Source organism: Candoia aspera, chromosome 4 (genome assembly GCF_035149785.1).
Source record: "Candoia aspera isolate rCanAsp1 chromosome 4, rCanAsp1.hap2, whole genome shotgun sequence".
NCBI lineage: Eukaryota > Metazoa > Chordata > Lepidosauria > Squamata > Boidae > Candoia > Candoia aspera.
This window is the reverse complement of record NC_086156.1, coordinates 69,987,323-70,002,184: the sequence shown is the minus strand read 5'-3', so window position 1 is coordinate 70,002,184 and position 14,862 is coordinate 69,987,323. Positions and strand designations below refer to the sequence as shown.

At 37.7% G+C, this 14,862-nt stretch overlaps 1 protein-coding gene across 1 annotated transcript in view; it reads right to left on the bottom strand.

Moving 5' to 3' along the window:
* POLR1A (RNA polymerase I subunit A) overlaps positions 1–14,862 on the bottom strand; it is a 46,134-nt gene that overhangs the window by 7,141 nt on the left and 24,131 nt on the right. Inside the window, exons 25-29 of the mRNA XM_063300409.1 lie at positions 9,917–10,084; positions 8,759–8,894; positions 7,816–7,973; positions 6,465–6,600; positions 3,853–3,960 (exon numbers count right to left, since the gene is read on the bottom strand). Coding sequence (XP_063156479.1) covers positions 3,853–3,960; positions 6,465–6,600; positions 7,816–7,973; positions 8,759–8,894; positions 9,917–10,084 — 706 coding nt within the window. The remainder of the gene's footprint in view (positions 1–3,852; positions 3,961–6,464; positions 6,601–7,815; positions 7,974–8,758; positions 8,895–9,916; positions 10,085–14,862) is intronic.

Genomic DNA, 14,862 nt, shown 5'->3' with positions numbered 1-14,862 from the left:
TCCGTAGAACAGAGGAATCCTGGGATGTCATTAACATAGACATTAAACAACATTGGGGCCAAAATACATCCTTGTCTGACACCTTTATGGGTGGGTATGCTCTGTGTAAGAGAGCCATTGACTCCAGTACAGACTTTCAGCCATGTATTTGTATAGAAGGCCTTTATCAAGTATAAAAGTCTGGGTTCCATGTTTAGTTTGGCCAGCTTCTTCTGTAAGATATCTCTATTTATGGAGTCAAATGCCATGCTAAGATCTATAAAAGATGTAAACAAGTGTTTTCCATCAGTTGTATATTTAGTGATAAGATGGTGTAAAACGAAGCAATTATCTATTGTGGAGTGCCCATGTCTAAACCCAGCCTGTTCTTCCACTAGTATATTTTTCTCAATTGTCCAATCCTCTATTTTTCTCAAGAGATGTTTTTCATACATCTTAGCTGTTATATCAATGAGGCTTATGGGTCTGTAGTTTCTAGGGTCTTCCTTGTCTCCATTTTTGTGTATGGGAACTATGATGGAGAGTTCCCACCCGGCTGGAATATGCCCAGTGTTGTCTATGCATGTAAAAAGTCCTGCCAGCAGTGGAGCCCACCAGTCAATGTGTGTCCTGAAAAGTTCTGGTGGTAGGAAGTCTTCGCCAGGTGCCTTACTGGATTTCAGTGACTGAATAATGTGTTTAATTTCTGTCACTGACACTGGTGGCCAAGGAGGAAGATTATCAAGGGTCAGCTCAGTAGTCATCTTTCCCGGTTGGTCCTGCTTAGAATTGGCAAATAGGATGGTATAAAAATCCTCACAGACTGAAGCTGAAATGGGGATATCAAGTAGGAGCTTACGCTCCTTCAGCATGCCAGATACGATATTCCAAAATATAACCGAGTTAGACCCTTTTGCAGACTCTTCTAGCCCAGACCAAACCGTAGCTGTGTATTGAGCCTTCTTGATGGCTATTAGTTTCTTATAATTGCGTCTGAGCTTTAGCATCTTGGCATGATTATTTGATGTGGGGTTTCTCTGAACCAAACGCATAGCTGGTCTTAGGGTCTTTCTTGAGCCAGAGCAATCAAGTTTGAACCAGTTAGATCTTATGGGCTGTTGGTTCCTAACTGGCATTTTGTGTATTAAGAAGTTTCTTAACGTGCTACACAAATTGGCATATCCAGTAAAAATTCTGTTTGGGTCTTGAGTAGATGTAGCAACCATTTTCACCCAGGACTGGGCCCTCTCAGAGTTCATAAAATTAGAAATTGCCTTAGTATCCACCTTAGACCATTTGAACCTCCTGGCTTGCCTCACTTCAAAGTTAGCAAATAGCCTCTTGTCATGTGTTGTGGATGGTCTTAGATCAGAACTGCCATAAAATTTAACTGCGATCAATTGATGATCACTGTCCTCCCTCGCATAAACTTGAATGTCTGAGAATAAGTTGGTTTTGTCTGTTGAGACGCATATATAATCCAGGACCATTCCCAGCATGGAAGGTAAAGGGTTATATAAAGCAACTGCCTTTGCCTCCTAGGATGTGAAGATTGCATACGTATGTCAAGGAGATCAGTTTGGAGCCTGCCATATTCCTTTTAGAGTCTCTGGAACACCAGGGTGGGTCATTTGTAGGATCACAATGGCTTTGGGATGTTTTATGTTTATCTCTATGACTGGTTTTTCTAATTGCACCCAGATGTCGGAGGAAAAACAGGGGGAGGAGTATGGTGGTAATGCATGTGTTTAACAGCACAACTTCAGATAATTTGTATTTGAATTGGATAGCTAGGAGGTAGAAGGGGTCTTCTCTGAGGACCAATTGACGACTACTGTGGTGAGCAAGCTTTGCACTGTGAAAACATGCCAGATTGTCAAACCCTCCAATACCTCTAAAGGAAAACCCATGTTTCCATGGCTATTAGTGACTGTTTATTGCTAATTTGGTTGCCATTTAAAAATATAATATTAATTATTAAAATATAATATTATGCTTTGTCACAACAATATTATCAATATAATTATAGATCCTGAGGAATCTGGCCTCCTATGTTTCTACTAATTTTAACCAAGTTGGTGCTGTCAAACAAAATTTGCAGAAGCTTGGATACCCTTTTAGTCAATATTTTGTACCACTTTCTTTGGCAGAAATAACAGTTCCAAAAATTTCCTATAACCACCTACAGAGTCCTTCTATGGTTTGCTTTTGGATTTTTTCCCACTTTCCTTTGCAAAACTTTTCTAGTTCAGAAATAGCTGCAGGTCTCATATATACTGCATGTCTGATATCTTCCCACAGATTTTCACTGATATTCAACTCTGGGAACTATGAAGGCCATTTCAAAATCTTTTTCTTTCTTTCCTGTAAGTATTTCCATTTATTTACAGTCTCTGGAACATCAGCTTCTAGAATATGCTGGTGTTCAGTTGAATCTATTTTTTCTGTCACCACACAAAGGTCCCTTTGCCACTGGCTGCCATACAAACACAAAGTACAAGAGAGCCAAAGTTACAAGGTGTTATTTTCTTCAAATGCTTCACCCTTCTTGTCAGGTTTCTTTCTGACAACTCTCCCATACAGATCACTATAGTATAAGTAATGCTATATTGTGGACAACTACACCAGTATCAGCTAAACTTTTCAGCCAGTTATTTGCAGTGATCTGTGGGTTTTATTGTGCAGATCTGATCAGTTTTCAGGCAGTTCTAACAGAGGTTTCTAGATCTTGTCTTGACTTCAATAGTTCTCTGTAAGTTGCTAGCTGGAAATGTTTCAAGATTTCTTTATAATGTTCTCTTGATTTTTAAGAGTGAATTATCTTCCTTTTCAAATACTCAGACAGCTGCTTTAGAGGGGCTCATAATTGAAAGTAGACAAAATAACAATCACAGTCTATGAGGAGAGTCAGAATATTAGTTTTTACCTAGCTAATAGTACACTAGGCCTAACAAGTTAGTAACTTTTGGGGCCTTATCAACAACGGTACGATTTTTAAAAAAACATAGCACTGAATCAACTGAAAGGGTGTTCAAACTTCTGTACCTGGCATATTCACCTTTTCCTCATTCTGAATCTGTAAGCAGCTGCATATAAATAGTGTTCATCCAAATTTGCAGAAATGTGTTTAACTCTGTATCAAGTAGAAGCTGCATCAAATTGTTCAATTTGATCAAGGGTGCCTAAACTTTTGCATTCAGCTATATTTAATAGAAATACTGGGCTTAGCTTTCTGCAGCTTAAATCCACCATAAATTCTCAGTTGGCTTATTTAAACCCTCATTCTAAGTCTGTATTACCTTGTACGTATCAGTCTAAAAAAATAGTTAATGACAAATATGAAGTTTCTAATCAGGTTTCATAGAACATGCACGGAGAAGACTATCAAATACAGTTAACTTTCTATAACTTCCTATAACCACAAGTTCCTTCTAAATAAGGTTTGTTCTTCAAGTCGTGGAAAAGTGCACAAGATTAACATTCTATTCAACATGGAGATAATTTCTGACCTTTCTTTTGTTTGAACAGCCCGTCTGCTATGTTTCACTTACTTAATTACATTTATATCCCATGTTTTCCCCAGGAGCATATGTTCAGTTTAAATAGCATGGCCTCTCCAGTTTTTTCCACAAGAACACTGTGAAATAGGTTGGACTCACAGTGAGTTTTCACAGTTGAGGGTAGATATGAACCTGGATCTCACCAATCCTAGTCCAATACCGTCATCGCTGTATCATACCAGTTATCTATTAAAACCAAGTGTTGATTATTTGATATCATTTGACTCAAAATTTAATATACATTAATTCCAAATTCCTGTGATGGAAGATTTTCTAATGGCATCTTACTAAAACAAGGGGAATCTATCATTACCTCTTCTTCTTGATTTTCTTTTCTTTTTGTATCTGTAGCATCAGCATCACCTTCTACCATTTCACTGTCAGGAACTCTGTCTTCTTCAGCTTCAGCTTCATTGTCATCCTACGTCAATAGAAATAGCAACCCTTTGACTACATAATATATTTTGGTCCCTTTTCTAACTGATTTAAAAGTAATCCTAGTTCGCTGAAATGCCACAGGACAGAAAGATAAATTGTGCAAGTTTCTCTTAGGTATCCAACTTCCTCTGCAAGCATGGAATTCCTCCTCAGCCTATACTAGCTGCTACAGAAGCATAGCAGGCAACAGGACCTCAATCTGATTTGAACGGTTTGATAATTTACCAAATTTTAATATAGTTAGGGTGAGCATGAACAATACCTGTGACCGACCCTATTCTTTGTTACAGCACAACTCTGCTCCTCTAAAGCATCTGATAATTGACCTCGTTTGAGAGGCCTGAATGGATAGAATTAATCTTTTATCCAAAATTTTCCTTTTTATACAGTAGCTTGACTGGTAAAAATTAGTGCCTTTACCATTCAAGTTACGAAGCTAGGAAGGAGAGTTCAACCATTAGGTGATTTGCCGGTTTCACTCAGTATCAGAGATGGAGCCAGTCTTTTGCCTGAAACAGCGACACAATCATCTATCTCTAAAAAGAAGCTGGTTTTCACTTCTCCACATTTTATAAAATTGAGGAATTAGGAGACAGAAGAAGAGCCTGCTTAATGACCTCCAAACAGGAGGCCCTGATGAATACTTTCTGCATTCTTTCATCATATTTGCTGACAGCTAAGATCTTGTGCAAGCAGGTAATGTGCGATTAGTTTAGCCAAGCTAAGTGTATTCATTTGTATTTGGAATTGTGTTGTGTGAAATTGTTGCCTTCTTTGTTTTCACCTATTCCCTTTTCCCAGTGAATTTGTTTCTCACTTAAGTCTTGCCTGTGTGCAAATCTGCATGGTTGCACAACTATACCTCTTGTTTTAAAATTGGCAAAAGTTTTGCTGGGTTCAGTATTGCCAGACCTTGGGCTTGAAAATTCAAAGCACTCTTTAATTTTTTTTCCCTAGAGCAAAGCCGGAAACAGAAATATTTAATGGAAGAACTAAGAAATCGCCAGGTAGACAGATTACAATATGTCACAAGGTTCAGCCAGACTGGTAGGTCCTCCTAGTCCGTAACAATACTTTAGATCATTTAATAGCTTTAGACAATATTGCATTATTTGACAAATTGCAATATGTATTATTTGCTAATAAGTACTAAGTGACAAGGTGTTTAAAACATCTTCTGACACCTATATATGGGGTAGAAACTCTGTGTGCTTCAGAACTTCTAGCACAACAGGATTTAAATTATTTTTTTAAAAAGCAAAATAAAAAGCCTGTAATAACTATTCATAAATAGTTTTTAGAATACACAAAATTACATGTTCAAGGATAGAGGGAAGCATGGCATAAATAAAATATCTGACACATGAACATCTATGGAAGACCATTTTGGCATTAACATGTCAGGTTTCTATAGATTTAAAATTATGGTTAATTCAACAAAAAGTATTATTTCATTTCTATGAGATACAGTAAGTATGCATCTTTTAAAACAGAAATGGGTGGGTTCAGCTAATGGTTGGAAATGCAACTTTCAGTACTATAGTGTCATACTAGTTCATAAGTTCTGGTCATGTTCTGCAATAGGCCTCTTTTGGACAAAAGTTATTTCACAAATTAATTTTGCTCAGAAAAACTTATTTTTCAGTAGGTAGAATTTCAGCATTTTACTCTTAAAATATTAGGTTCTTCTTTTAATATCCTGCTATCCATATATTTACTGTACCGTAGTAAATGTCACAAACACTCGTGTTGATGTTTTAGTAATGTTTTAGACTTTAAGGCATTTTGTTGCTCTTTCTAGATAATGTTTATGCTTTATTCCCTATGACATGGTTTCCTGCTCTTTGATTTTTATTGTTTTTATGAAGTCAGCTGTTTAATTTGCTAGTCAGTGACCATAATAAGGTTATCTATCTAATTTTTTCAAACTATATTAATAGTTTGGAAGCTAAGAGGATCAAATCAGAAATAATATAGAGTATTTTTATGATTGAAAAAGAACAAGAAAACAAAACTGAAAAGACACTTTTCCTATATTAAATATACAATGATCTGAAGAACTCCCTTCTCTTTTTATATTTGAAGAAGAATGTTATCATTTAAAGTCCCACCTAGAGGACTAGAAATCTGGACTACATATATCAGTTTATATGCTTGATTAATATATATATAAAATATAGAAAGTAATGTAATTGTATAGCATGATATGAAACATTTTTTAAAAAAGTGAACTGAAAAGTAAAATTGATATTTAAAAAGGAGCAAAAGGTGAAAGATTTATATGCTCTGAAGAGAAACTAGAGAAAGTACTCTTAAAGAAAGCATGCATGTAAATATTCTTACCCATTTAACACAGCCCTAAGGAACACATAGAATGAAAGCAACAAAGATATATTTTAAACATGCAAATATATCAACATGTAATTTTTTCATTCAGCTTACTAAAGCTTTATAAAGCTAATTCAGCCAAGGGGTCTACATTTTTACCTGGTCTTCTTGTGAAGCACCAATTTCTCCCTCCCCTTCTAAATCTTTCTGAATTGCTTTTCGAGTGCTGACAGTGTTATAAGATGCCAACTTTGAACTCTTCCTTTTAATTGTTTCCAGCAAGATTTTAAAGAATCTGTGTGCGATGGATAAGAGAAACAGAGTACAGTCTCTGGATTCCAAACAATGCAATGTTACAATTTACCTTCCTGGATCCATCAGTTCAGATGACATATATAAAGGGAAACTTTCAGTCTTTTTGTAACAACATTATTCATTTTTGAAACAAAATTAAGTATTTTTCTCCTGACTCTGAATTCTCCATTTCTTTCTGCACCTCAAGAGAAAATTATTTTTAGTAATACTGAATAAAAAATATTTCAGTAATATATCATTTTTAAAAGTTAGTGATATGACAGCAAAAATGCACTTAAAAGTGTAAATCAAAAGCTAGCCTTGAGTGGGGGTGGGGGAGTGCAGGCCTACCCGTTCATTCTCTCAGAGCAAAGACCAATGTAAGACAGATCATAAGGTTGCCACTTAAACCTACAAACATACTGATGTCTTTCAAATTAATTATTTATTATTCAAATTAATAAAATCTGAATAATAAATAAAATAAAATAAAATAAATTCTCTTTCAGCAACACAATGGTGGGTAATCCTTTTGGTGGGGTGGTATGAGAGCCACATTTAGTTTTCTGTGGTACCCAAATAAGGCCATATGCATAGGGTGAAAAGGGGAAAGCTCACAATGGTAGGGGTAAAAAGTCAGAGCAGAAACACTCTTCCTCTGATCTGGACTTCTGTTGTCTTTGTTTTCTTTGCATTCGATCACTCTGAAAATCCTGTGCATTTGGCTTCCATATAAATTTCAGTAGAGAAGGCAGCCCTGAATGCATTAAGTACTGAAAAGAATGGCAAAGTCTTGCTGTTGTTATTAAAATTACATAGGGCAGGGATTCCCAAACTAATACATTAATTTGTGTGGAACCTCCCTCCCCAAAATGATTAATGATATTGATGATGGAGGACTGAGAAAGCATGCCGAGCATTCCAGTGGTTACCCAAGGTGATGAGCTCAGTGCCATATTCTCTTCCTGGCTCAGCAGAGGTGCTCCTGCCCAGGTCTGCACCTCTCCCCCTCATCAGCTGTGCACCAGTGTGGCTCCTTCCCTCCTGCCCTAGGAGTGAGAGCTCAGCAAACTCTGCACTTCCTGCCTGCCTGCCTTTCAGTGCTGCTGGCCTCCCAGGAATTTGTGAGGCCTCTCATGACCCCCCCCCCCGCCACCAGTTGGTATATTCCCTATCTTGTTTAACAACTGGAAACTTGTCAGGAGAGGATACTGACCTTGTCTCCATAAAATGTAAGATGTCCTTTGGCTTCACATATTTTTCTTCTTGATAGCATTCATAAGGCAAAAAACTAAATCTGATGGTGTGGATGCGGTGCTTGCTTAATGTCCCTTCCAAACACAACATTTCCTCAATATCAATTTTGTGTAACACCTGAAACAATAAGAACATCTGAATGTCTAAGAATTAATAAGGGCATACTTTCTCACTCTCCAAAATCATCTGCCCACATCACAAAGCAATACTGGAGGAGGAAAATGGACCATTTTTTAAAAAAATAAATAAAGCTGTCCTCCCACAGAATATTTACAATAATTTCAAGATGATGAAACAAAAAAGACAGTACAGTATTCACTCTCCAGCAATTTCCTGCCCATGAACCAAATATTCAGATTCAATTGGACAGAGAACCTCATATCCAAGTGCTTTACACCATAGCAAGAATGGGGTTTATAAGTTTCTCTTCCCCCCATTTGCCTCAATTCCTTATTTATTGAAATGCACTCTTAAGTAGTTTAAAAAGCAAACTTTAAGAAACAAATAGGAATGGTTCTAGTTAGCATTTTATTTTATGCTTCCTTTGCACTAAGTAGCTAGAAGTTTCAATGCTGGGAGCTTCTAAATAATCAGCCTCCTCCATATTTTGCCTGAGATATGAGATGCTATAACAAAGCTAGAATGTTACCTCAGAGACGTGCATATGTGATAGGGAAGTGTGAACTAGTCCATTCCCAGACCAGTTAAGACCTGTTACTCCAAATCCCAAACAATAAGAGAAAGGCTGCCTGACACTTCTTGAGAAACTGCAGTCATTCTGCAGAAAGTAATATGAAGTCGGCTATCCTATTCTTTACCGAAACATTCCTTAAAGATCTCAGGTAGAGCTGGTGTGATGATTCTTCCGTCCATACACGCAAGTTCTATGGAGCAGGACTTACCTCACCTAAGCATACTCTGCTAAGCTGCTTCTTGAGCCTCTTCACCCTTTTGTGAGCTTTCTTGGTATTAAGGACGGGAACACTCATCATGGGAGTTTTGATATTAGCACTAGCTACCATCAGAATCTCCCGCAACCTTTAACAAAGAAGTATTGCACATTTAGTAGCAAGGACACTTAATGCTCAAGAAGATATTTAACTAGGTTCTTACCTGGTCAGCTTCATTCTCCTTATAATTAGGACAAACATTCAAAGTCTGTGCTGCCTTTGGGATCAGGAAAAGAGGGCTACAATCTTCCCAGAAGGCAGGAACTCATTATAACTAAGCAAGAGAACTATCAAAATCTGAAGTAGCAAAGTAATAGTAGCAGCAGAAACTGGGGATATCCTACTTTTCTACTAAATAAACTCAAAGTAACATACAGTGTTAATAAACCTGAAACAAATAGCCTTTTTAATGAAGTTCCTATATATCCTCCTGTGCCAAGAATCAACTGCAATCAACCAATTTAAGTGACTTAATTAACTGTAATATGCAATTAAGATTTTTATCCGACTGTGCTGAGTGTTTTTGGGTAGCTTCTGGAAATTCCAGCCAGCTAAAAAAGGGAGCTTAACACCATTACCGCAAGACCCCTCACTTCATTCCATCTGATCTGTCACGCTTGCCATCTTTTATTGATTTTATTCTAATTTCTTTGATTGTTGTGAGCTGCCCAGACGCTTACAAGTTATATTATTATTATTATTATTATTATTAGCTTGAGGCATGATATACTTCCCTCAGTTAACTCAGGATTGAACAATATATGTATCACTGGATATTGCTGGACTGCAGCTCCTCTCCATTAGTCATACTGGCTAGGAGTCACAGAAGCTGCAATTTACTGCTATCTAGAGGCCATATGTTGCACATTCTAGCACTAACCTATCACCAAGCAAGAAATAGCATGATGTCATGGTAAATGATGGAGAAAGTCACTTATTTGTGGGATAGCTGTTAAAAAGGAGAGTTCAGGAAAAACAGACTCCTGGGTCTTAGGTCTTCTACTCTCCCCACGCTATACTAAGTTGGTAATATAGCCTGGGGAGAGAACAGGCTGTATGCATTTTGGAACAGTAAAAGCATTAAAAAGGTAAGGCAAGATGCTATCTTACCTTGGGATACCAAGGGTAACGTTCATTTCACCTCTTCCAGCAAAGTGGAAGGTATTCAGGGTCATCTGTGTGGAAGGTTCCCCAATACTCTGAGCAGCAAGAAGTCCCACAGCTTCTCCAGGATCACAGAGTGATTGTTGCCATTTTAAATACAGCAACTCCTGTAATCTAAAGACACCAAGAAAGGATTTAATTTATTACTTTAGATTCTGCCTTTCTGTAAAAAATATACAGAAAGCACTTTACTGTAAATGGCATAAACTTACAATAATGCATAACCAAAACAACATTACAATAAAAAAAAACAGACTAAATAATATTTCAAGAAACAACAATTCTACAAGACTCACTAGAATAAGTACTGTCTTCATCGGTTTCTGTGGGACACATGCATGACCTGGTGCTGCGATTTTGTCCAAACTGCAAGACCTTAATGCTTTGTTTCATCACTTATACATCAATTCATGCTTTATCTAATTAGCTCGTTTGTTTCTCATGCGTCAATCTAACTGATACTTACCTAAGAATAAGCCCCACTGAATTTGGCATGGCTTACATCCAAAAGGATCTGCATGTGAACTACACAACACTCGTTTTCTTTCAAAAATGTATGTTTGTGCAAACATACATTTCATCTTTGTTTTTTTCTCAAGATTTAATGCTAAATTATTACAACATCTCTTTTTAACTTCTAACTTAGAAACGTGACTAATGACAATCAGAGCCTCTTCATTACAACAATAATTTCTTGAAGGATAAAAGCTAGTTGTATGGAAAGAGAGAACCAAAGATCCCAGTTCACTGCTTAAATTTTGATTGGCAAAATTTCAACAAAAAAAGGACTAGCTTAGTTTCTAGGAATGCCTATACTCTTAATCTTGTAGATCTGATCCATCTGTTTAAAGGCCAAAAGAATTTCCTACTGGATGAGGAAGCTGCTATAATAATAAATGGATTGTCACAAACTGAAAACCTCAAATCAGTAAGGTTTTGTGCTACTACTCTGTGATAGAAACCCAATGTTACTTAGAAGAGAGTTAAGAGATAGGTGTGGCATGCTATGTGGCAGAGTGCTAGAAAGCATTTGGCCTGAGAGATCAGAAAAATCACACACACCAGGCATTTCTATAAAAATAAATGTATTTACAGAAAGCACAAAAACATATTTTACAAGCTGTGCATTCACACACGCGCTCAGAGAGCACCGGGAAGAGAGGCTGTGTGTAGAAAAGGAAACAGAAACTAAAACAAGTCCAGGCAAGGTTCTTCCCCCAGGCAATGCAGCTTTTAACACCCAAATTGAGGACAATTAAGTTCGACCTCTTCACTCTGCCGATACTTGAGGAAGTACTCAATTACCATGGTAACATTAATTTCTGTAGCAGAAAACAATATACCAACATGCTAGACCCCAAGCAAGAAGCATTATACCAACACTGCCCTTTTTATCCTATGGAATGAGATGCAGACCAGTTTGCTTTGTTAACTCTTCGTGTCTTGGTAGAGGAAGAGGTTTGATTAAAATATCAGCAATCATGTCTTTTGATTCACAATATTTTAACATTATTTCCCCTTTAGCTATCATGACTTTGATATATTGGTATCTAATATTGATATGTTTTGTCCTACTTTTGCAGGCTTCAGATTTTGCCATAGCAATGCAAGCTTGATTATCCTCATAAACAGTTATAGGCTGGTTCACTTCCATGCCTATGTCTTTTAACAACTGTTTAAACCATACAACCTCATTACAGGTTTGTGCTAGAGAATAAAACTCTGCTTCTGCAGTGGAAAGAGCAACAAGTGTTTGCTTTCTAGAATGCCAGCCTAAGCTTGACCCAGCAAATTGAATTAAAATCCCAGAAGTGGATTTCCTGACATCTGCTCCCCAGTCAGAATCGGCAAAAGCCTGCAATTTCTCTGTTCCACAGGCATTTAGCTTCAGGCAATAATTCTTTGTTCCTTGCAAATACCTCATTAACCTCTTCAGTGCTGCTTTTCCAGTAGATGTAGGTTTCTCTACCTGTCTACTTAAAATGGCCACAGAATTTGAGGTATCTGGGTGAAAGTGATAAGTAATGTACAGTAAACTTCCAATTGCAGATCTATATTTCTCTGCCTCAGTTAAATGAGTTTCTCCTATTCCTTTCTGAAAATCTGGTATCATGGAAGTAGAGACTGGTTTACAGTCTTGCATGTTAAAATCCTCTAGGAGCGTTTGAATTTTACTATGTTGGCTGAACAGAAAGCTACCATCCTTCTCCCTGTGTATTTCCAAGCCTAGGTAATTTGTTACTGTTCCAAGGCTTTTTAATATGAAATGGCTTTTCATGCAGGCTTCAAAATCAAGCCTTTGTTTTTCTGTTGGTAAGAAGAGCAGCAAATCATCAACATAAATGCACAGATACATACAGCCTTGTTTGTTTTTCTTCACATATACACATGGATCTGCTTTTCCTTTTTCAAAACCAAAATTCTGCAGTTTTTCATCTAATTTTTGGTTCCAGGATCTAGCAGCCTGTTTTAATCCATAGATTGATTTCTGCAGTTCACAGACCAGATTCTCCCCTTTTTCATAGCCAGGGGGTTGCTGCATGTATAATTTGTGGTCTAAATCACCATAGAGAAATGCAGTTTGAATGTCATAGTGGTGAACTGACATTCCTTTGAGTGCAGCAATTTTTAACAGTAATCTAATTGATTCACCTTTGGTAACTGGTGCAAAAGTCTTGTCAAAGTCTAAATCTTTCCTTTGAGTGAACCCTTTTGCAACCAACCTTGCTTTATATTTTTGGATTTTGCCATCAGCATCCCTTTTCAGTTTGAAAACCCACCTACAACCTAGACAGCGTTCATTGGGAGGTAGATTTACCAGTTTCCATGTTTTATTTTCTTTCAAGGATGCTAACTCCTGTTGCATGGGAGAATGCCAATTTTGTGCAATCTCAGGTGGTAAAGCATTCACTTGTTCTAAGGACTCAGGTTCTGTGAATATGTGAAAAGCCTTTACTGTTTCAGCCTGAAAACGTGATGGAGGAACACCTTTATTACTCCTCTGAGATCTGCGAGGTAATACAGGGCTTAACTTTTGACTCCTATCACTTTCCTGAGAAGCATCTGTCTCATCAGACAGATCTTCAGTTTGCTTTTCTGGTTTAATGTCCTCACTAGGCAAAAGATCACTATCAGCAAGTCCTTGCTGTTCTGTTGTTAAATCAACTGGAGAGCTAGAGTTTAATCTCCCACAGTTTTGTTCAGCAAAAGAAGCGCTTTTGCTAATTATCAATTTCTCTCCTGCTATGAACCTGTAGCTCCTTTGGCTTTGTTCATAGCCAACAAAGATGGCTTCTTTGTTGTGGGGCCTCCTTTCCTTCTCTGTTGTTTTGGAATATGAACCCATGCAGTACTACCAAACACTCTCAGATGGTTTACCTTTGGTTTCACACCCTAAAACAAGTGGAATGGAGTGTACTGGATTACAGAGTTATACAGTCTGTTTTGCACATAACAGGCAATGGACATAACCTCTGCCCAATATTTAAAGGATAAATTGGAATCCTTCAGCATGCATAACATTCCACTTTGCGAAGTTCTGCCCTTTCTTTCAGCAACACCATTTTGCTGAGGGGTGTAAGGGTTAGAAAGAATTTGTTCTATCCCCTTTTCTGCTAGGAACCTTTTGAATTTGTGAGAAAGGTACTCTCCTCCTCTATCACATTGGAATGCAGATACAGGCCTAGGGAATTTTCTATTTGCCCATGTCACAAAACCTTTAAATTTCTCAAATGCCTCATCTTTGTGTTTTAAGATGTAGATAAACGTGTATCTTGAGAAATCATCAATGATGGTCATTGCATACCTTGCTTGTCCAATACTTGGAGCAAAAGGACCAATAATGTCAGAGTGTACAATTTCTAGAGGTCTAGTTGTAACTCTGTCACTGTGCTTACTCACAGGAGCTTTATGTGTTTTGCATTCTTTGCAAACTACACAGTCTAAGTATTTATCACAGGGTTTTATCTTTAGGTCAGCACGCAGTTGTGGCATTTGTGCTATATACTTGAAATTAGCATGACCAAATCTCCTGTGCATCAGGTGTACACATTGGTCATGATATGGAGTGTTGCCAACTGCAGCTTTGCAGCTTGGCTTCCTTGCATTTTGCACAATGTACCAGGAGTCTTTTAACATACCAGTAGCACGCAATTTCCCATTTTTACGTATCTCACAACCATTTTTCTTAAATGTTATGACATACCCTGTTGCAGCTAATTGTGCCACAGATAAAAGGTTTGACTGTAGATTTGGCACATACAACACACCTTTTACAGTTTCTCCCAAGCAGGATAAATACAAGTCACCTTGTCCCATAATTTTGGTCACAGACCCATCAGCCAAAGATACACTTTGTCTGTCAGTTTTAGACAGTGACACAAAAGAGCTTTTACAATTACATAAATGACAATTGGCCCCAGAATCTAACACCCATACATCAGAATTACCCTTCACAAAAACCTGTGCAATTTGGGTTGTCTGAAGCGCCTTCTTCTGTGTTGCCCTTGTGTTCTTCTTCTCTGTCTTTCTACTCTTGGGTCTCAAGGCACAGTCTCTTTGCAAATGTCCAGCTGAACCACAAGTGAAGCATCGCTGGCTGGCTAGCGCTGTGGCCTCAGCTTCTTTTTGCTTCTTTTCCCTTGATTTCTGGTACTGCAGCTTTCCAGAAGAGATGGGGGGTGTTCTTTCCTCTCTCTTCTCCCATTCAGCGAGTAAGCGCTGTGTTACATATGATGGGGTGAGGTCTGCTTCAGGCATAGCCTCCAGGGTACAAATCAGCATGTCCCACATATCATTCAGTGAGGACAGGAGGGTATAGGATTTTGTGAGAGGTGTAAATTCCATTCCTCTCTCCTGCAACTCAACAAACAGCTGCTGAATATAATGCAGGT